This window comes from Vombatus ursinus, unplaced genomic scaffold, assembly GCF_900497805.2.
Source record: "Vombatus ursinus unplaced genomic scaffold, bare-nosed wombat genome assembly UNPS02009205.1, whole genome shotgun sequence".
NCBI lineage: Eukaryota > Metazoa > Chordata > Mammalia > Diprotodontia > Vombatidae > Vombatus > Vombatus ursinus.
The window spans coordinates 44,599,554-44,622,782 of record NW_020948983.1 but is presented as its reverse complement, the minus strand read 5'-3'; the positions used below and the strand labels follow the sequence as shown (position 1 = coordinate 44,622,782).

The 23,229-nt window shown below is 38.0% G+C and overlaps 1 protein-coding gene across 4 annotated transcripts in view; it reads right to left on the bottom strand.

Moving 5' to 3' along the window:
- Positions 1-23,229, bottom strand: part of LRRK1 (leucine rich repeat kinase 1) — a 159,067-nt gene that overhangs the window by 91,779 nt on the left and 44,059 nt on the right. For all 4 annotated transcript variants that reach the window (XM_027851444.1, XM_027851446.1, XM_027851447.1 and 1 more), the window contains exons 3-4: positions 17,405-17,565; positions 2,789-2,960 (exon numbers count right to left, since the gene is read on the bottom strand). In XM_027851444.1, the coding sequence (XP_027707245.1) occupies positions 2,789-2,960; positions 17,405-17,565 (333 nt within the window). The remainder of the gene's footprint in view (positions 1-2,788; positions 2,961-17,404; positions 17,566-23,229) is intronic.

Sequence of the window (23,229 nt, the reverse complement as noted above, 5' to 3'; positions counted from 1 at the left end):
AATTCTCTGTAATTATAACTGACATTCAGAAATCTTTAGGAGCTACTCCTTGAAATAACCATCACTGCCCACTTTACTCGAGCATGAAAGCTATTTAGCAAACACACTGAATGAACAGAGACTGAGTGGGTTGTAGTGCGGCAATATCCTCAAGTTCAAACTAGCATGACAGCTTTTTTTTTTTTTGGTCCAATCTCCATGGAAATTACCTCATTCTTTGCAAGTACCCTTAGCAACCTTCATCATAACATCATCTCATTTCCAGAGCCTCAAGGAAAAAAAAGTCTGAAAAGCCATGGTTACTAAAGAGTTTCCAAACCTTACCAGAACCAACCTTCTTTTCTTAAAATAGGAAGTTTACCTGAAAACTAGAAAGGCTTGAAAAATGAATCATATGACATATGATATACAAAACTGAATGAATAATATTTCTTATGGGCTACCTAATTGCTAACTAAATTTCCACAGTTTCAAGTTTAGCCATGTCCAGGCTGGATTGAAGAGAAGTCAATTAAAAAGTGTTCCCTGGTCATACGGCCAGGGCAAAATTTAGTACACTCTAAATCCCAAAGTAAGATGGCCCACTAGTCTAGATACATCTTCTTCCTTCCCACTCTTCAGTTAATCTCTATTTGGTAACAGGGAGTGGTTAATTACAGATTTATATAATTCAGCAAAGTAACCCTCAGCAAGACAGCTGATCCAGCAGAAAATGGGAAAAAAGACTCCTTTCTGCAGCTCCAGAAAATCATTTCGAGTTACATCAGCATTCCCTCCTAGCCCATCAGTTGGCCTAGCAGAGAGGTAAAGAAAGGAATCTTGGGGCAGCTAGGTGGTGTAGTGGATAGAGCACCTGCCCTGAAGTCAGGAGGACCTGAGTTCAAATCCAGCCTCAGACACTGACACTTACTAGCTGTGTGACCCTGAGAAAGTCACTTAACCCCAACTGCCTTGAAAAAGAAAAGGAAAAGAAAGAGAAAGGAATCTTGCCAGGATCCTCCCTACTCCTAGCCTAGAGAGGATGTTAGGATAGCCTTGAGGGACACCATTGGAATTAATCAGTGCTGTGGTTGTCATTAGCAGGTCTAAGGTATAGGCAAGGAGAGGAGAGTGAAAAGAATAGTAAAAAGCCAGTGAAGAGAGTGCTAGGAATAAAGAAAAAGAGAAAGAAAGTGCTGTATGTAGTAGACATAATGATAAATATTTGAATTGAATTTTTAGTGTACCCAGGCATCACCATCATCATACACCCCAGTACAATAAGCATTGCCCCAAATGAGCTTGTGGTTCTTCCAAGGGGTTCTATGGGGCCTGATCTGAAAGATTCCCCTAAGTTAAGGAGCAAGGATAAATCTAATCCAACCCAACTAGCATTTATTAAGAGCTACCAGGGATAAAAAGACAAAATAAAAAGTAGTTAGTCCTTAGAGGGTTCTCAATAGGTTATGGCTTGGCTCAGTCTTCTTTGAGTGAATCCAAACCTCATGGAGTGCTGATACCAATCTGCCCTCTATCCCTTACTCAGAAATCTTCTAGATAAGTGGAATTGTCTGAGGATGAGGGAAAACCTCTTAGCAAAACTTGAAAGTGGATCTGGGATTGATTCCAGTACAGAGCCCAAGGCATAGGACACTATTCCGAGGACAAAACCCCTATTCCATCAGACAGAGACATATGGGCATAAAACATATCAAGTTGATGCTTTGTCACTATAACTTGTTTGGGCAATGGAAACACCTCCCTCTTTAAGAAAGCAGGGGTGGTAGAAAACAGATCTTCTCCACTTTTTTGTTGATTACATTTTGGCTACAAGAAAAAAATCACTCCTAGCACTTAGGAAATGGACTGGAGGAAGGAAGATTTAAGTTCAAATCCTACCTTATATAATTACTAGCTGTATGACCCTGGGCAAATCACTTAAAATCTCTCAGCCTCTATTTACTTATCTGTAAAGTAGAGATCATAATAGCACCTATCTCATAGGGTTGTGGTGAAAATCAAATGAAAATAACATAAATTACATATGTAATGCTTTGCAAATGTTAAAGCACCATGTGAATGCTAGTGATAATTTTTACAGCACCATCATTTTGGCTATGGTCCCAACTGTGGTTTTCTACTATCATCACAATAGCTTATCATTTTGCACAACAATTTACAATTACAAAATGCTTTATGCACGTAATCTCATATTAATCTTAGTCCTTGACCACAGGGTTTCAATAATAATGATAATAATAATAATAATAGCTAATCTTTATATAGTGTTTACTATGTTTCAGGCACCATGCTAAGGGCTTTACAATTATGATCTCATTTGATATCTTACATTAGTCCTCAATTTTTGTAAGTTAATGTCAGAAACGTGTCTAACTTTGCACTTTCCTTCAGAGGGGAGTTTTCACAAACAAGCTCTTTTTTACTTTGTTTTGCTAAGGGGGCTGGATTCCCTGAAACTTTCTAAATTTGAAGAGTTTGAAAAACCCCTTTAGAAAAACTACCTAATGATATCTGTAGCTTGCTGATGAATAATAATATCCATTCATAATCACCCTGTGAGGTTAGTGTTCCAAGTATTGACATCATTATTTTACATATGAGGAAATGGAGATTAACGAGTCAAAAGCATCAGCATCTGGATTTGAACCCAAATCTCTCCTAACTCCAAGTCCAATGCTTTTTCCATCACTCCACATTGAATATTCATACCAGTCCTTGAAAGTTTGCCAGTACACTGGGATGCAAAGCCATAGTATGTCTGGTAAATAGCTCCCAACCAACAACTTACCCAGTAAGGAATCCAGTAATTCTTTTACAACATCCATGTGCCCAAAATAAGCGGCCACCACAGCTGGATTATCATCATTCGGCTCCGTGGGTAACTCAACAAATTTTTCTTTGAGAAGGTACCTCACTGCTTCTAGATCTCCATAGGCCGCAGTGATGCTCAAAAGCTGGCACTGGGGAGAACATAGAGACACCTAAGCGCAAGTTTCCTCCTTAAAATCCTGAGGTTCTTTAAAATTCATCTCACAAACTGGACAACAACAATACACTGAGAAACAGGTTGGTTACAGTGGGTCAAGGACCCAGCAAGTGATTGCGAAAGGCGTGGAGTGGGGCTGGAGAAGTGTGGGCCCAGAGAATATTTGTCTCCCGGATGGGAGCCCCCGCCCAGACCTCTCATTTGGCAGATTAGGAAACTATAGTAGTGATGTGGACGTGGTTCACATTCACAAAAGAAATAAAATACCATCAAGGCTGGAACCCAGCGCTCTTTCCCACTATCCAGAACCTAGAAAGAGGCGCTGGATTTGGAGCATGAAACACATCTTAGGACTTCATTTCTTCACATGAGCTTCAAGATCTCTTCTAAGTCTAAATTCTATGACCTTGATCTTGTGATCCAGGGGAAATCAGCCATGAAGACATCTGTGAGGAGTTTTACTTTGCAATTACTTGAAATATTCTGAAGTCATATTATTAATGTGATTCACTTCACCATATATTTATTAAGTACCTATTCCGTAAAAACATAATGCTAAGTGGTAATTTAGAAACAAAGAATAGATAAAATTAGTTTCTGCCCTCACGGAACTTAAAATCTAGTAAAAATTTATAATGTATTCAGTGGATCTGACCCCTGGGCCAGACTAAAAGCAGAAAGCCCTGAATTTAGTGTTTTTCCTGAGCTACAGAGCTAAGTCCCATAACTTACAGAACTAAGTCACCGCATAGCAAAGATTCTGGGTTCAATCAATCACGAATGCACACACAGCAGTTTTCTCCATTACAAGTATCTTGGAAGCAAGCAAGTTACTGATTACTCCCTTTCTTTTCATTTATTATCTCACCCAAATCTATTCTAAATCTCATCTAAATTTGTTCCTGAAAGGTAGATGACAGTAGTATTTACCGGTTGCTTCCTCTTTGTCTTCCCAAGGAACACAGAGCAGAAATCAAAATTCCCCTTCTGTGGGTCTTAAGATAACGGAATTTCCCTCAGTCTAGAAAATTAGGTTATTGGCCTAGCATAAGTCTAAAAATGTGAGAGAAAGGTTTGATCTATGTATACAGACTAGGTGGCCCTTATTTTGTTTTGTTTGGGATGTGCTAGGAAGAATCTTCATCTTAATTTTTAAAAAGTCCCTCATACTAATCACTGTTGCCTGAAATTGAGATTTCCATTAGAGATTTCCATCATTTAATTTTGTTCTCCATTAAAATATAAATACTTTTGAAAGGACACTTACACATTAATCTTTCCAAGTATTTTATACCTTAGGAATAATGAAGGTATAAGACTGATTCCTAAGAACAGACTGTAAAGGGACTAGGTTTGAGAACTGGGAGCCCATGGGGTGGAGGAGAGAAGAATAATAAAAGTAGAGGTTAATGATACTCATCCTTCTTGACCTATCTCCTTGACATTGATATCCTCTTCTCTTCAAGTGTTTGTCACACTACTCTATCCTGGTTTTCTTCTTACCCTTCTGACTTATTCTCAGTTTCCGTTGCTGGATCCTCATTCAGGTCATGCACCCTTAAGGTGGGTGTCACCCAGAGTTCTGTCCTGGGCCCTTTTCTCTTTTCCTTCTATCTTATTTCATTTGGTGAGCTCATCAGCTGCCAAGATTTCAATTATAAATTCTGTGCTAATGATTCTCAGAGCTACTACTCCAGTACTAACTTCTCTCCTAACCACCTAACTCATGTCTCCAACTGCCTATTAGATATCTCAAACTGGATGCCCTGTAGACATTTTAAACTCAACATGTCCAAAACTGAATTCATTACCTCTCCTCCCTTCCAAGCTTCCTTACTACTGTCCAGTGCACCACCAGCCTCCAAGTCTCCCAGACTCAAAGCCTAGGTGTCATCTTTGAATCTTTATCTCATCTCCCATATCCTCTGTTGCCAAGGCCCATCTTTTTTACCTTCAAAAATCTCTCACATATGTCTCCTTTTCTCCTCTGACAATGTCACCACCCTCGTGCAAGTCCTCATCCCCTAACATCTGGACTATTTCAGTAGTCTACTGGTTGGCCTCCTTGCCTCATTTCTCCCCATTCCAGTCTATCCTTCACTCAACTGACAGATTAATCTTCCTAAAGCTCACGTTTGACCATGTCATTCCCCATTCAACCAACTCTAATGGCTCCCTATCACCTCCAGGATCAAATACAAAATGTTCTGTTTGACATTCAAAACCCCTCACAACCTAGCCCCCACCTACATTTCCAGTCTTCTTAAACTGTACTCCCCAACACATATCATTCGATCCAATGACAACGGCCTTCTTGCTATTCCTCAAAAAAGAACAAGACACTCCATCTCTTATCTCTGGGCATTTTAACTAGCTGTTACCTGTGCCTAAATTATTCTCCCTCCTCATCCCTGCCTCATGGCTTTCTCCAAGTCCTACATAAAATTTTATCTTCTATGAGAAGTCTTTCTTGATCCCCCTTAATGCTAGGGCCTTCCTTGCATTGATTATCTCCAATCTATCTGGTGTATATGTATATATATATTTATACACACACACACACACACACACACACACACACACATATATATTGCTTGTATCCAGTTGTTTTCTTCTTGTCTCCCTAGTAGATGGAGCTCCTTTGAGAGGAGGAACTGTCTTTCTTTGGATCCCCGTGCACAGTGTTTTGCACATAGTAGGTGCTTGGTAAATGCTTACTGACTGACTGGCTAAGTTGAAGACAAACTTGGCCAACTTTATACTTTTTCCTGAACCACTCCTAGTAAAAGAAGAGGAATGCTGTTGGTAGAAACACCCACTAGTGAACCTAACTCCCTACTTACAACCTATTGAACCCAGGTTCAGAAGTGGACCTCAGGGAGTAGTGGAAGCAAAGTTAACTTGGGATGAATTTTATTGTCTATTGTCAGCCCTAAAAGCAACAAAGAGGGGCGGAGCCAAGATGGTGGAGGGAAAGCAGTGACTTGTTTGAACTCTCCCCCAAACCCCTGCAAATACCTATAAAAAATGGCTCTAAACAAATTCTAAAGCAGCAGAACCCACAAAAAGACAGAGGGAAACAAATTTCCAGCCCAAGACAACCTGGATGGTTGATAGTAAACGTATATCATGCCAGTCGGGGAGAGGAGCACAGTTAAGTGTGGGCACGCAGGCCACAGCAACCCTGGAGTAGGCCTCAGAGGGCTGAATCTCAGGCAGCTGTGGCAGTTTCCAGACTTCTCAACCCACGAACGCCAAAGACAACTTGGAAGGTCAGTGGGAAAAGTCTGTGACTGCAGTGAGAGAGGAGCTAGGTCTTAGCTGCAAGTCTCGAGCGCGGCCCAGGGCCACGGCTGTTTCCTGAGCTCCCGGCCCACAGACTGAGGGGGAATCAAGTGGCTGATCAGAAGGGGATTGCAGGAATCTTTCTGCTGGTGCAGGATTCTCTTGCTTTGCCCGTGCTTGGAACTGGGTCACAGTTCTGGGTGGCAGTCCTGGGGCAAGGAGGAGTGCTGACATGTTGGAGTGCCTAGTGGTGGTGGAGAAGAAACACCTTGCCCCTTATCATAGCACCTTGGAAGAACTGAAAATTTACAAGTCCCTAGAAGTATCTCTGAAAACAACTATACAAACCCCTGAAGCTTGGGACAGTACATTCTCCACATTGGAAACAGACTTTTACCTTAACAAAGAATTTAAAACTCAAGTTATTGGCCAGGATCATGAGTAAGCAGCACAAAAAGAGTCAGACTATATTATCTTACTTTGGTGACAAAGAAGATCAAAACATACAACCAGAAGAAGACAACGAAGGCAAAGCTCCTAAATCCAAAGCCTCCAAGTAGAATATGAATCAGTCCCAGGCCTTGGAAGAGCTCAAAAGGGATTTTGAGAAGCAAGTAAGAGAAGTAGAGGAAAAACTGAGAGTGATGCTAAAGGAGGCCCAAAAAAATGCTGAAGAAAATAATGCCTTAAAAAATAGCCTAACCCAAATGGCAAAAGAGGTCCAAAAAGCCAATGAGGAGAAAAATGCCCTCAAAAGCAAAATTGGCCAAATGGAAAAGGAAGTCCAAAAGCTTACTGAAGAAAATACTTCCTTAAAAATTAGAATAGAGCAATTGGAAGCTAGTGACTTTATGAGAAATCAAGACACTGTAAAACAAATCCAAAAGAATGAAAAATTAGAAAACAATGTGAAATATCTCATTGGAAAAACAACTGACCTGGAAAATAGATCCAGGAGAAAAAATTTAAAAATTATTGGACTATCTGAAAGCCATGATCAAAAAAAGAGCCTAGACATCATCTTTCAAGAAATTATCCAGGAAAACTGCCCTGATATTTTAGAACCAGAGGGCAAAATAGAAATTGAAAGAATCCACCGATCTCCTCCTGAAAGAGATCCCCAAAGGAAAACTCCTAGGAATATTGTAGCCAAATTCCAGAGTTCCCAGGTCAAGGAGAAACTACTACAAGCAGCCAGAAAGAAACAATTCAAGTATTGTGGGAACACAATCAGGATAACACAAGATTTAGCTGCTTCTACATTAAGGGACCGCAGGGCATGGAATATAATATTCCGGAGGGCAAAGGAGATAGGATTACAACCAAGAATCACCTACCCAGGAAAACTGAGTATAATCCTGCAGGGGAAAAAATGGTCATTCAGTGAAATAGAGGACTTTCAAGCATTCTTGATGAAAAGACCAGAGCTGAATAGAAAATTTGTCTTTCAAATACAATACTCAAGTGGAACATGAAGAGGTAAACAGGAAAAAGAAAATCATAAGAGACTTATTAAGGTTGAACTGTTTACATTACTGCATGGAAAGATGATATTTGTAACTCATGAGACCTTTGTCAATATTAGGGCAGTTGGAGGGGAAAAAATTATATGTACGTATATGTAGATATAAATAGATAGATAGATAGATAGATAGATAGATAGATAGATAGATAGATAGATAGATAGATAGATAGAGGGCACAGGGTGAGTTGAAAATGAAGGGGTCATATCTGGATAATAAAATTAAGGGGTGAGAGAGGATTATACTAGAAGAAGGAGAAAGGGTAAGGTAGAACAGGGTAAACTATCTCACAAAAAAAACAGAAAAGAAAAGGCTCTTACAGTGGAGGGGAAATGGGGCAAGGTGACAGAGAATGAGTGAATCTTATTCTCATAGAATTTGACTTAAGGAGGGAATAATATACATACTCAATTGGGTATGGAAATCTGTCTTACCCTACAGGAAAATGGGGGGGGAGGGGACAAGAGAGTAGGGGGATGATAGAGAGGAGGGCAGATTGGGAAAGGGGGTAATCAGAAGCAAGTACTTCTAAGGAAGGTCAGGGTCAAAAGAAAGAATAGAATAAATGGGGGGGTGGGATAGGATTAAGGGAAATAGAGTTAGTTTTTCACAGCATGTCTACTATGGAAGTGTTTTGCATAACTGCACATATATTACCTATATTTAGTTGCTTGCCTTATCAAAGAGGGTGGGTGGGGAGGGACGAAGGGAGAGAATTTGGAACCCAAAGTTTTAAAAACACATGTTAAAAAAAATGTTTTCACATGCAACTGGGAAATAAGAAAATCCATCCTGCCCTACAGGAAAATTGAAGGGGAAGGGGATAAGAGAAGGGGGGGAGAGATAGAAGGGAAGGCAGACTAGGGGAAGGGATATTCAGAATGTATGCCATCTTGGGGTGTGGGATGGGGTGAAAATTTGGAACTCAAAATCTTGTGGAAGTAAATGTTGAAAACAAAAAAAAAATAAAAATTACCATAATATAAAAAAATAAAAAATTAAAAAATTAAAAAAGCAACAAAAAAATCACAAAATTTCAGAGAAAGGGATCTTATTGAAAAAGATTCTTCACTACATCACACTTCACAGGTGTTGTATAGGTGTTGCATAAAATCCATAGTCTTTGCTCTAAAAAAAAATTTTATTCTGAACCTAACAAATACCAACCAAAACAAACATTTCTATATACATGGTAGAACAAAAGAAGAGGATTGTACATAAAATTATAAATATCTAGTATGTAAGGCGTGATTTTCCTTTTAAGCTTATGATAAATTCAACACAGAACTTTCAAAACTGCCCTGCTTGTCTATGTTTCCTTCTGGACTTCTTTCTGTTTTCTCTTGTACATTTTTGGATGCTTCTCTTTATCTCTTTAAATGTTTCTCTATTCTCTCCAAAAAAAGAGAACTCTCTTTTCTTTCTTTTTTGGGGGCAAACCTATTGCTAGCCTCCTTCCCAACTCTTTTCAATTGAAAGAAGAAAAGAAACCTCTTATAATAAATATGCAGAGTTAAGCATAACAAATTCCCATATTGGCATGTCTAAAAATATATGTCTTATTCTTTACTTTGAGTTCATTATCGGTCTTCTGGAATTGTGAGTAGATATGGCTTATGAAATTATCACCCTGTGGTCAGTGTAGTGACAAGGCTCTGAATTTGGCTGGACTGGTCTGCTGATTGCGTAAAGCTATCTGGGGGAGAGGGAAGTGTGAGAATAGAGAAGTGCAATGAAGTTTTTTAATCCCACCTCCTTTCACTGGCGAACTTGAGACTCACGAATCTTGGTGTTCTGCTATTCTTTTAATGGAGGTGCAATTTAAAAAAAAATGAAAAGAGCACTAGACTTGGAGTCAGAGGAGCTGAGCTGTATCACTGCATGACTTTGTGGGCAAGCCACTTAACCAAGTCTGGGTCTCTTTCCTTATCTTTAAAACGAGAAGGCTGGACCAGATAACCTATAATGTTCCTTCTAGATCTAAATGACTGATTTGATGATTCTAAATATCAATATAACCTCAAACACATTGTTCTTTACACCAAGTTTTTCTGATTCGTCATCCTGGGTAAAAAAAAAATATATGATTTTCAGTGTTGCTCCAAAATTAGAGAGGATGTGTTTTAATCATCTCTGAGGAGCTCAGCAAATTTTACAACTTCTATTTCTAAATAAAGAGATTAGGTCAGCCAAACAGTGGAAATTTCTTCATCTGTTTTATTTTCCACTTCCACCGGGCCAATTAGGATGGTTATTTCTGATGATTTTGTCTTTTACCGAGGACAAGAGTGTAGTTGAGGGCAAAAGTGCATAAAACCGTGGTGTGTTGTATACAGCTAAATGACAAAAAATGGTTCCTGTCCTGCCACCTGCATATAGAGAATTTTAAAAAAAATAAAAATGTTTCATAAGGAGTGGAATAGGAAATGAAATCGCTAAATCTTAGAAGCAGAAATAACCATGTTTATCCCAAGTGATATGTAATTATAAAAACAACATAATGTGCATGCTGTCTAATGCAGGACCCAACAGTTCTGTAATCTATAACCCAAATTCTGGGAAAGCACTTGCATTAGCTGAGATGTTATTGTAATTGATTAAATGATTCACCACATGCAACAACCAGCAGTCTAGACCACAGATGATTCAGTGTTTAAAAGCTTGATTCTCTAAAGGTGGTAAGGAATATCATAATAGATAATATAGGCAGGAAAAAGCTAAAAGAATGAGTGGGCTGTAGGTTCAGGTGGACCCTGTGTGTCAGGGCCTGAGAAATTTCCAGAGATCTTTAGCCTGGAATGGGCAGTCTTGAAATTTAACAAACTCTAAGTCTTTTAGAGCCAAATGGGATTATATTCATCTTCGTGATCTAGTGGCGAACTTTACTTCCAAATGAGTAATCTCTCTCTGTCTCTCAAGTCAGCACAGGGAATATTTCCAACTGAATCTGGCAGCTTTTCTGCTTTCTTTTTCTTTGTCTAGAAATCTTTGTTAGATAAACATACTTTCAAATAGCAACAAGAAGTTAAAACCAGAGTTGCCACACTGATTGCCTTATGTTAAGATACAGATGGTATTCCTCCATAATCTGACTCCAACTTTCCTTTCTACGCTAATTCATGCCACTCCCCTTCATATTCTCTATGGTCCAAATGGTCTACTGAGCTTTCACCAACCTCAGCATTCTATCATCTCCTGTGTTTGTGCCATCACACAGTCTAACCCATATACCTTAGAAAGCGCTTCTTCCCTACCTCTTAGAATCCTTTCTTTCTTCAATGCTCAGTTGAGATGTCACCTCCCACATGACGCCTTTCCTAATCCCCCCAATAGTTAATATTCTTTTCCATCTGAAATAACGTGATATTTATGTAGCAGAATTCTCATTCCTCCCATTTCCACCCACACTAATAGGATGAAATCTACAGAGGGGTGGCTGATACTACAACTCAGTGTTTTAGGGGAAACCTTGTGAGGGGTTACAAGTCTAACATTATAGCACCTGAGCCTCCCACTGGCATGCTTCCCATTAATAGATCATTCCGCTGACTCAATTAACTCTTAACAAAGACCTGAACAAAAGGCAAAAGCAAGAACAATAACAAAACACATCATTCCCCTAAACCTAGGGGACACTCTTCCCCAGACACCCAGAGAACCCATGGAGAAAGGGGGATATAGACATAAAAAGTACCCTGGTAGTAAGGCACACATGTAAAGAATAAATGTGGTCAAAGCAACTCACAACTCTAAAATGATGGCCCCTGATCTTTTTTTTTCCCTCCATTGGGACTATCCTTAAAAAGTTCATTAATGAGTGTGGCATCTGTGTTAACCATCTGGCTCCACTGTTAAGTCAGGTTGCATTGCCTTGATGTTTGGGGAGGGGGGAGATAGAGGCAGGGCTGCACTCTTTCAAAAAGGGCACATATTATTAACCTAGGATTCGCAGAAGCTTCTCCATTTCAACTCTATTGGATGGGTTAAACAGACTTAATTTCTCACACAACAGAAGGGTTTAGCTTCCCTTTTCTTCCAGACAGTTTGGAGGTCTTTTCTTTGACCAACCTTCCTGATTCAGATCTGGCTTCTCTCTGTGAGAGGTCTGAATTATGATGTTTAACCAGTATGCTTACCAAATCCTCATCTATGCAGAATAAAACATAACCAGGCAATAGATATTTGCCCAATAATCACAAAATGGCACTGGTGTTCAGAGTTCCCCACTTTTTAACTCTAAATTCTCTTGTTGGTCTTACTCAAATGAACAGCTAGGGAACAAGACCTTGAGGCAATCTTTACCCTGGGCAAGTGCCATGGCTCTTTTTAAATCCAAGTCTCATATTTAATTTTGTATCTGCCCCTTTCAATCAGCAAAACTGCCAAAGTCTAAAAGATGTCTACTATATTCCAGAATCAGAAGGGAACTCAGAAGGCACCTAGTCCCACTTCTGATAATGTACTTTCTTTTAAAAAAGACTGTTACACTGTATTTTTGTTTATTGTGTTAAATATTTCCCAATTATATTTTTAAATATCCATCTTTTTAGTTCTAAATTCTCTCCCTCCCTAATACACCTTCCATTGAGAAGGCAAGCAATATGATGCCCTGATAATGCACTTTATTTGTGGCCTTGACTAAGTTTTCTCTCCCCTTCTTGGAAACTGGGTTTCCCCCAGCCCCCTTTCCCATCTTGCAATACCTCTCAGGTTTTTCACCATCTAAAGAAATCCTTGACAGTAGCTCAGCAATCATATCTGTGAGTTCTTTTAATACCCAAGAATATAAAAGTCATGTGGGCCAAGTGACTTGAACTCAAAGGCAGTTAGGTGCTCACTTGCAAACTCCCTACTACTCTAAGATATCAGCTCCTTCCTTAACCATTTTGGTTCTGTCCTTTTGAGTCCAAATATCATTTGCTGTGTCAGAGAAAACAGACAAAAAGGTAAGAATTGAGCAGTTTTCTGCCTTCTTCATCGTGTTATCATCATCCAATTCTCTGGCTAAGCAGGGGACCTATCCCTAACTTTGATCCTCTTCTTTTCCCAAATATAACTCACCCCCATCCTCAATTGCTCATTTTTGATATCCCTATACTATGCCTGCCTTTCTTCCCCTGTTTTATTTCATTGTGAGACAGAGCCATCTTGACCTTATCCTTATAGGACTGCCCCCATCTTCTGAAAGGATCTTCTAAAAGTCTAAATTGATTGGTAGCTCTTATGCATAGAAATTGGTTCATTTTTCCCCCTCAGACTTGTTTCTCTTTGAGTCTTTAAATTTAATTTTCCAGAGCTTCCCATTTCTGTTGGGCTGGCACACAGTAGGCATTTAATAAATGTTTATTGACTGACTGACTCCTCCTACAGAATTTTAGGCTATCATAGATTGATTCTACTTAACCTTTCTTTCCTCAAACCCTCTAAAATCTATTCTTCCAAAATCTAAGATGCATATGAGTCTGTTCCCAGATTTCTTCTCCTTTATCACAGACTCCAAGATGGAGTATCACTTCCCCTTCAAGGTTCTCACTTCTACCCCAGCAATCAGTTCTTCCTCATTGGTAATAATCAGTTCTAGAATAAATTTTTCCCTTTGTGCTGGCCACATTTTGAAGAATAATATTATCCATAAAGCAAGTTGAGAAATTATAAGTAGGTACGCTTTTGGCAGAGAGAAAATTTCAGCAGACATCCAAATAATCCCTCGTCACTATTATACTACTGGTTCAGTTACAGGTTTGTAATTGGTTTCCCAAAATCTTCATCCATTTCTTCTGTCTGTAGTATCCGCTGATGATAATATTACTTCTGCATCTACCTCAGCTGATCTTTACCCGAATGCTCACTACCATGCTAATCCCCTTTGGGTAGCAAATACAGCTTCTTAACATAAGCTATTACTGAGCCTTGTCTTTTATCTATCCTGTTTCTTTTGAAGAAAGTATACCTTTCCAGAGCCATCTTCCAGTCATGAATCTCATTCTACTAAGTCTCTAATATGTACAAGTTCAAATTTACTCTTTTGTGTTAGGATCTCTAACTCATTCTTGTTATCTTTGTGCATTTATATATAGGTATCTAAAGCTATGGAAAGTTTTACTGTTGGATTCTTTCTTGACTTTCTCCTGTGAATTTTTTTGGGTGTAGGTACTGCTGTTCTTCTTCTTATATTGTATCTAATCTCTTGATGGATAAATATAGGTGGTTTTCTCCCTCCACTCAGCTTTTGAATTGAAATTCCTTTCAATTTCACTTACAAGACCCTAAGCAAGATAGCAAATCTCTTTAGTGGTATCACATCAACCAATAACAGGCCTCAGCACCCCTTGGCAGGGAGGTCCCAGGCACTACTACTCATCTCTTCTTCCTCTGAACCTGAGTGACTGTTTTTCTATCTGACAGCCCCTGTAGATAGATGTCACCACTGGGAAGACAAGCAGCTGCTTCTTCTTCAGAGAATGCAACTCCTTCCTCTTTGGCAAGAGCCTTCTATCAGCTTCTTAGAAGAAGCTACTCCGAGGACACTACTCTGAGTGTCCAGTGATCCTTTTTCCCCTTTGCTTTCTCTACATATCATTCTCTTGCCCTTCAACTTCCTGACACAATCAAGATTCCCTAATCTGTCTCTTCAGATCCTTTTCTCACTAAGTTTTCACTTTGAAATCCTTCTTCGTCATGAATAAGGACTTTAATCCTGCCTCCCCAACTAACTTGTATGTTTCATAAGGACAGGAAATATGAATTATTCCTCTATTTATCCCCAGCACCTTACTTTTTTTAAGAAAACACTTTTATTCTTCCATATGACCTAGAGAAGGAAGAAGTATTCTCACCTCTTCTGAGAGACCAAGTATGTTTTTTGAGTAGAGGCTCCTTGGACATGGCAGTAGTACAAAACCCTTGCACTCAGTCTGGCTCACTTCTTGGGTACATGAATGTAAGAATATAAGTTCCTTGGGGGAGGAGCTATTTTCTTTCTATCTTTATATTCCTGGCCCATTGCACAACACATGAAATGAGCATTTAATACATGATTAATTAAGTTGAATACCCATTGTCACAGTTCAAAGTGTCACTTTTAGCTAAACTCAAAAACTGAAACAAGTACAGTTTAGGAGGCAAACTAAGCCAGGCTCCTCACTATGTTACTTGAGTAGATGGCATGCTATATACACTGACACCTGAGGACTTTCCCTGCCTACTGTGCCTCCTTGTTCTTTATGTATCTAAGTCCTGCCCTTTTGCGAAGGCACACCTCTTCTATAAAATCTTTCTCGACTCATCCTGCTGTGGTCAAGAATAATGGAGTAAATGAGCAAGCAGACTTCAGAAAAACCTGGAAAGACTTGAATGAACTGATACTGAGTGAAGTGAGCAGAACCAGGAGAACATTGTACACAGTAACAGCCACAACGTGCAATGACTAACTTTGGTAGACTTATCTCTTCTTAGCAATGCAAGGATCCAAGACAACTCCAAAGGACTCATGATGGAAAATGCTGTCTACATCCAGAAAAAGAATGATGGAGTCTGAAAGCAGATTGAAGCATATTAATTGCTCACTCTTTTTCTCTCTTCTCTTTCTTTTGTTTGTTTCTTTTTCTCATGGTTTCTCCCATTTGTTCTAATTCTTCTTCACAACATGACTAATGTGAAAATAGGTTCAATATGAATGCATATGTAGAGCCTATATCAAACTGCATGCCATCTTGGGGTGGTGGGAGGGGAGAGATGGGGAGAAAATTTGGAATTCAAAATCTTATGGAAGTGAATGTTGAAAACTAAAAATAAATTAATTAATTAAAAATAATAATGGAGTAGTAGATTGATCCTCTCAACTTCCATAGCCTCTATTATTTATACCCTTCCATCAGCATGTTGCACCTTACTTTGTATTATATAGTTTTTTTATGCTTGATCCTGACTTGCTGACTAGTCTGTATGCTCCATGAGGGCAGGAAATAGTTTATTTATCTTCTTATCCTTGGCACTTAGTATAGTGACTTGTGCCAGGTAGGTACTTAATAAATGCTCACTGTTCATGATCACAATGGTAAAGATAATAGTCAATCATAAAGTGAATGTGAATCAGCATGATTCTAGGACTAGAGACCTAGGAGAGAAAGTGAGAAATTTTTTTTCTAATTCTATTCTTAATTTTCTTTCTTTCTTTCCTTCTTTTTTTTTTTTGTTAGATCTGTCTAACTCTGTCTCCCTCATACACTATTCCTGGATTGCCTTCTGCTGTCTATCCCATCTCCTCCTCTCTAACTGAGAGACTTTTTACAAAGTAAATTGGGAGAGACAGCATGCCATAGTAGGTAGAGAGCTACCTTGGAGTCAGTAAGACTTGGGCTCAAGTGCTACCTTGGACACATACTGGCTATATGACGCTAGGCAAGTCACTTTAATCTTTCAATATCCCCAAGCAACTAAGATTATAGGTTACAGAGCAGGTGTTGATAGGTATTGACAAACAGAATTTCCTCCCTGTGAGTTCCCTATACCAATGAAATCATAGGTCTCTAATAAAAAATACAAATGAACCACCCCCTCCTCCCCCACAAAAAAACACTCATCCAAATAAAGTGAGTTGGACTACCTAAACAAGTCACTACAGCAAATTACACAATGATCAAATAAATTGTCGTTCATATAAAATTATTCACCTATTGCCCCAAGAAGACCTTTGAAGATGATTTACTGGATACAAAATAAAGTGGATCAAGTTCATTTATCATCCTTCAAATGTGAAATACATACCCATCAATGCAAGGAGAGGGTCTAGATATAACCTATTTTGTGGACCAAGAGCCCATGCACAATGGATGTAGCTATTAAGGTGAACTTGATCCCTATTTAAAAATTTTCCTAAGGGATAATGACTTTTCACAACTGTGCCAAACGAGTAGCATCAATTCCTTCCATCCTACTATTTGTATGAAACAGTGAATGCTTCCTCAAGATGTCTGCCATGCATTTGAGATCTAAAGCATGCTCCAAAGCAGGGGTATCAAACTCAAATAGAAACAGATACCTGCTGGTCACATATTGACTTGGAAAACCATCAATTAACATTATCTATGTTGTATTGTATTTTTATTTATTTTGTTAAACATTTTCCAATTCCATTTTAATCTGGGTATATTAGGAGTTCCGTACTTCTGCACTAAAGCTAAAGCTGACATGTGATCATTCTGCACTCCCAGAAGAACAATACACTTCTTCTGAGCATGAGAGTGGAAGTTCAAGAACAAAGCAGCTTAAGCAATCAGAATGATGCTTTCCCTCTTTAAAGCATATTGTGAAATCAGGAGGCTTAAAATTAACTCGAGTATAAAAAAGGCAGCAGATGGAGAGGCTGCCTGTGTTATAATCAATGGTTCAGCATCTCATGAGGAGTGAGATTTGATTTATAAGTATATCATCCTGCTTATCTACCTGACAGTAGAACAGGACTGAACATTTAGTCGCGCTGCTAGTTCTTTCCATAAACACTCTCCCCACATCCCACAAAAAGCATTAAGATAACCAAAAGAGCTTGTCAGTGTCTTTCATATCAAACAGTGAACTCCCCAAATTTGAGAACATGTAGTATTCACCCTACCTTTTCCAGATGTGATATGCTCTCTTCAAATACTTTAACCAGCTCTTGGACTTTACTGGTTTTTCCCTTTTTGTATGCTGCCTGAATGCTTTCTATCATAGGGGACTGGTCTATGGAGACATTGCCCAGCGTGGACTGTTTGCTGCCCATGTCCACGGAACCTGTGATAAAAAAAGAACAAAGAAATGTTCATCATCACTGCAGATACTGCACAAGTGAATCATAGCAAAGGAAAAGCAAAGGGACAATCTTAGTTATGTAATTTTTTGGTGCATTAAAAATTAATATGGAGCAATCTTAAATGCTTCCTGTCACCAAGGCATTGCACATGGAACCAATTACTTTTCAGCAGGGACTTGAAACTGTTTCTAGAGGGTGATGACTTCCTTTAGCTCCACTGGAGGTGATTTCCAAAGGGAGGCTCCTTAGTAACTAAAAGACCAAAAGATGCTGCCGCTGAATTCTGATTCACTGAAGGCATTTGACAGCTGAATGCAGCTCTGTAAATATACAGGCAAGAATGCCACCTGGAGTAGTTTGGAGGAATTGAGTTGGCTGTATTGACAAAAAAGTCAGTTTGGAATTACCATTTCGATCTGGCTGTTAAGACTCATTTGACAGATGAAAGGAAAAGGCATTGAAGGGAAAAGGCACTGTCCTAGAAGATTCCTCCCACCCCCATCCCTACTTTAAAGTTGATAGTCATGAGATTAAATCATATGTATGGTGGTGGAAGACAAGCTGGATCTTGGAATGTGACTACTTGGATAGTTTCCTAAGGTCCCTTCTGCAATAGAAACATCCATTTAACACAGTGAATAGGAAAAACACAGAACTGGAAGTCAGGAGACCACCATAATACTCATTTAATTAGTCACTTAACCTTACTGAGACTTATTTTCTTCACATGGAAAATGAGGAGGTTAGGCTAGATGAGCTCTAAGCTTGCTGTCTCTCTCTCTCTCTCTTTCTCTCTCTTCTCCCCCTCCCTATCTCCCTCTCTCCTAAATCCCTAGGATTATGTGAAATTTCACTTAGCTTTAGCAGTAGACCTCTGCCCTGTTCCCATCTTATTAACTGCCAAAATTGTACTGATATCACGTGTTAGACACATGCAAAAGTGTACTGGAGCCAGCTCTAATAGGCAAATAAATTGTTAAATTGTCAATGTGAGCATTTACACCTCAGAAATTGTCCTACAAATCAAGGTTTGATTTATTTTGTGGATTGTCTAGACTTAAGAAAGTGTTAATAATGCAGATTAAACTTAAAAGTGTGCATGCATACGTTTCCAGAGCCCAGATTGTTCAACATTTACCAGTACACCCCTGTATGACTACATAAACATTGCTTGAGCTCATCAGTAGTACCACAGTAGAAGGCTAAGAGAATGAAAGCATCACCAGATGGGAGGCCTGGTACCTAAAGACTAACAGTGACAACCATAGTAATAACAATGACGACGATGATGATGGTGATGATGGTAATGACTATGATGCTAACTGGTACTGGTATAGCACTTTAAGGTTTGCAAAATGGCTTGACACCCTTTATCTGACATAAACTTCACAACCCTGGATATCAGGAAACTAATGGTGACTTCCTACTTTTAAGCTTCCATGAAGCTTAAAAATGTACAGATTTGGCAAGAGGGCAATCTGTAGGAAGCGATGATGAGACAAGTGAATAATTCAATACGAGTTAATGCTAATGTTCTGCTAGAAAGCAATTAGAAAGGTAGCACAGTACGCTTGTAAAGATAGGAAGGCCTGATTTGGGTAGAAGACCTGGGTTTGGTTCCTAGTTCTCCTACTTACTAACTGAGTGACCTCTGGAAAGCTGCTTCACTTTTAGACATTATTTTCTTTACTGTAAAATGGAGATGATATTTGGACAACCCAGCTCACAGGATTGTTGAATGAGGATCAAATGAGAACAAATGTAAAGCACTTTGTAATTATAAATTGCTACAGAAATATGATCTTTTATTATGAGTATTTAGGGTTGGAAGGGACCTTAAAAACCACTAATACTTTTCATTTTCCAGATCAGAATATTGAGGTCTAGAGAAGTTAGATGATTGGCTAGATAGATTGTGAGCTCCATGAAGCCAGGGAGCCATTTCTTATTTAATACTTGTATCTTCTCTGGTACCTACCAAAGAATTTTGAACATAATAGGTAGCTAATAAATGCTTGTTAAAGTCTGAAGTTAAAATTACACATAAAGCCCTTTGAAAACCTTTCAAGTGCAGTAAGTTAGCAATTACCAAGGTCACACTGCTAAAAACAACAGCTAGCATTTATAGGGCACTTTAAGATTTGCATGTATATAAACATATACATATACATACATACATATGTACATATATATATATATATACATATATATATTCTCATTTGATCCTCACAACAACTCTGTGAGGTAGGTACTGTTATTATTCCCATTTTACAGATGAGGAAACAGGTTGAGAGATGTCAACCAACTTGCCCAGCATCTCACTAGCAGTGATAATATGTCTACCCTAAGACGTGACCTCAGGTCTTCCTGATTTGAGGTCCGGTGCTATCTATTTTACCACCTAACTAGTTAATGACAAAGTCAGAACTAGAGAATTCTGGTCTCCTGACTTAGGTCTATTTTTTTTCCCAACACATTATGCTGCCCCTTCCATATTTAAAGAGATGAACTCTATTTTCCATAACCATCAAAAATTAAATGATCGAAAGTCTAGCTTCCAAATACTCTTGCATGTAAACGTGTGGTATACCATGATGGCACCATCTTAAAGCCAGCCATTTTACATATGGAATGTAAAACTGCCAAAAGAGAAAAAGGGCCCTTAATAATTTAATTCAGGGCTTTCAAAATCTAAATACTAACAATCCTGTCCTTTTAAAACCTGTCATTCTGGAAATCCTGATAATAGTTACTATCATACAGTTACCATTTTTATTCTTATTCTTGAAATGTCAAGATGAAACCATTCTGTGCTTATATAAAGTTATTTTTCCCTCCCCTGTGGCAAGCTTTTGGGGATCATAAAAAAAACTGGGTTGAGATTAATATATAAGTAGTTGTAAATTTAAATAATGCAGTTTCAATTACCAACACACACTGAACACTCCTCATTATTTATTCCCTCTGAAGACACTGAGATATCTGAGACAGCTCCAGAGATTCCATACCATTAATATGAGCTTGCATCCTTGAATCTGTACATACTTCCTGATGATGGAGGGCAATTAGCCAGAATGAAGAAAAAGTTCATTTTCAATCAAAACAATAGCCTTCATTAGGCTATATTTCTTACTATAGATTAAGGGGATGCAATTTTCTTTTTTAATATAGATGAAAAGAGTTTTTCTATCCATTCTTTAGGAATATGATATAAAATTCAGATTCTGAATGAATGTAATACATACTATATATCTAAGAACCAAAGGTTGCTTTTATAGTAATTTAATTTGGGGATATGAAACTTTCACATTATAAATCAAATGATGCAAGGGAATGCTTTGAATATAAAGACCAGAAAAGCAAATCCTACATCCTATAAATACTGAGATATTTGACCATGATGATCTCTATGCCCCACTCCCTCCAATCTTTCCTTGCTGTACAGCTTGCAAGTTAGATTCATTTCTATTAAATCAGTGCCTCATTTTGATGCATATAAAACACTTTGTTACTGAGAAGGATTATGTAAATATCTTACCTTATTATTGCTAAATTTAAAATTTTTTTAGCCCTTGCATCTTTTCTAGATGTTGATGCAGATGCATTTCCTCAGTGTCAGCTGAATGCCTAATCCAATTTTGCTAACCAGCAAACATTAAAGAAAAACATCAATAAAAGCATTCATTTTCCAACTGGGTATGCTAACTAGCCAACTTCATTTGAGCCTTTTAAATCATAAATATAGTTGAGTTTGTACATATTTCAGTTCCAGATTTAAAGATTGTTACGTTGTGGTTGAAACATAAGATTGGGGGGAAAGTCTTGTGCTATTTATAATTATTTAAGTAGTCATATTTCTAACAGTTATCAACATTATGAGAATAAGAATATTATGCATTGTGCTAAAAGAGGAAAACAACTTTAACTCTCAAAAAATCTAAAAATTGTAATGTCATCCAGCACTCCCTTTCACAGGCATCTTTCACAGCTAAGAGTGAGAATTTTTCCTGTGGAAATAAGGACAAAAATGACTCAGAGAAACCTCAAGAACCAAGCTCTTTTAGCTGTAAATGTTGAAATTAAATTAGTTTTCAAATATAAAAAAACATTAGATCAGGACTCTACATGCATTCATAAAATTCTGTTTAGATTCTTAATTTTTTGAAATACTGAAAGAAAAAGAGAACTTATTTGTTGGAGTTTCTATGATAAAAACTTTTTTCCTTAAAGCATCAATTGGGAAAACAGTATTTAGAGAATGAGCTTTTGGTGATAGCAAAGATAAATTGTTTGAGGATGCTAAAAATTCAAGGGAATATTATAATAATACAAAAGTGATTAGTGACATTATCAGAATCTTAGGCTTCTGTTTTTTTTGAGATGCTATAATACTGTCTTTAATGACTATCTAAATGATGTACTAAGTATTCTAGCACAATGCTGATGTTTGGAAAATTTAAATACTAGCATATACATACATAAATGCTTATTAATTATTCAATTCTTTCCCCATTGTTTAGTACAAAAGATTTTCCATCTCCTTAAACATCTTACATGCGAAAGGATAGATCCTTAACTAACTACTCATCGTAATAGTATCCTTTTTCCTAGCTTCTTTCTTATTCTCTTCCTTTTAGAATCAAGAAGAAAAAAATCTTAAATGTTTCAATAGTACAGATATGGAGCAAAGAATTTGTTTGCAACTATAATTTCACAGGTTGCAACTACTGATCTTAATTTAACTAAATACCAACATGTAAGTTGAAAAATTCTCATATAAAGGAAAACACTTACGTAACAACTAAAATACTATTTCTCAGTTTAAGAAATGTTACCTTGTCTATAAACAAGATAAGATACAAATTACTTATATCTTGAATTTATGTAGAGATTTTTGTGTTTTAATATAAAAAAATTAAACATAGCCATTTATGTTGCAATAAAGATTGAACAAACCAAGCTATATGTTAGTCTATTACTAACCTGATCATAATTTTTAAAGGTAGTTTCTAAGTTGTCCTCCAGAAAGTATCAGTACATTCAGAAGGGCTCTAAGGGCTGCTGCTGCTGCCGTGGCGGCACCATGATAACCACCCATTGTTGTCAGAGCTCCCTCTCCATCATTACTACATTAGCCAGGTCTAACATCCCTTAGCTGAAAGACTCTCTTTCTTTGTCTGAAGTGACTACAGACCGAATTTTTAGCTTTGGCAGCAATTTTCATTTCTGTGTCCCATTAGGGTGAAATCCAACCCTTCAGTTCTTCAGGGAAGACTCACTCAGAGGTTAGAGAGGGAGAAGGGGTGGGGGTACAATATCAGGTCCAGGGTGACCTCAGATAATAATTCCTCAACAGCACCAGATGGTGGGCACTCACTCAGCTCAGTCAGATTAACCTTTGGCCATTTTGACTTATAGTGAACATTACAAAATAAGGTAAATGTGGGGGAAAAACAATCTAAATTGGTCTGTTTCAAAATACTTACAATGATGTAGTAGATACCAAACAATTTTTTAATAAACAGAAAAGTTTCACAACACACATTCATAAATTTTTATGTGTATGAGTCACCACAGAATCACTGAAAAGGGATTTCTTGTTTGGATTTTTTTAAAACAGTGTATTTAAAAATGAACCCAGGAAA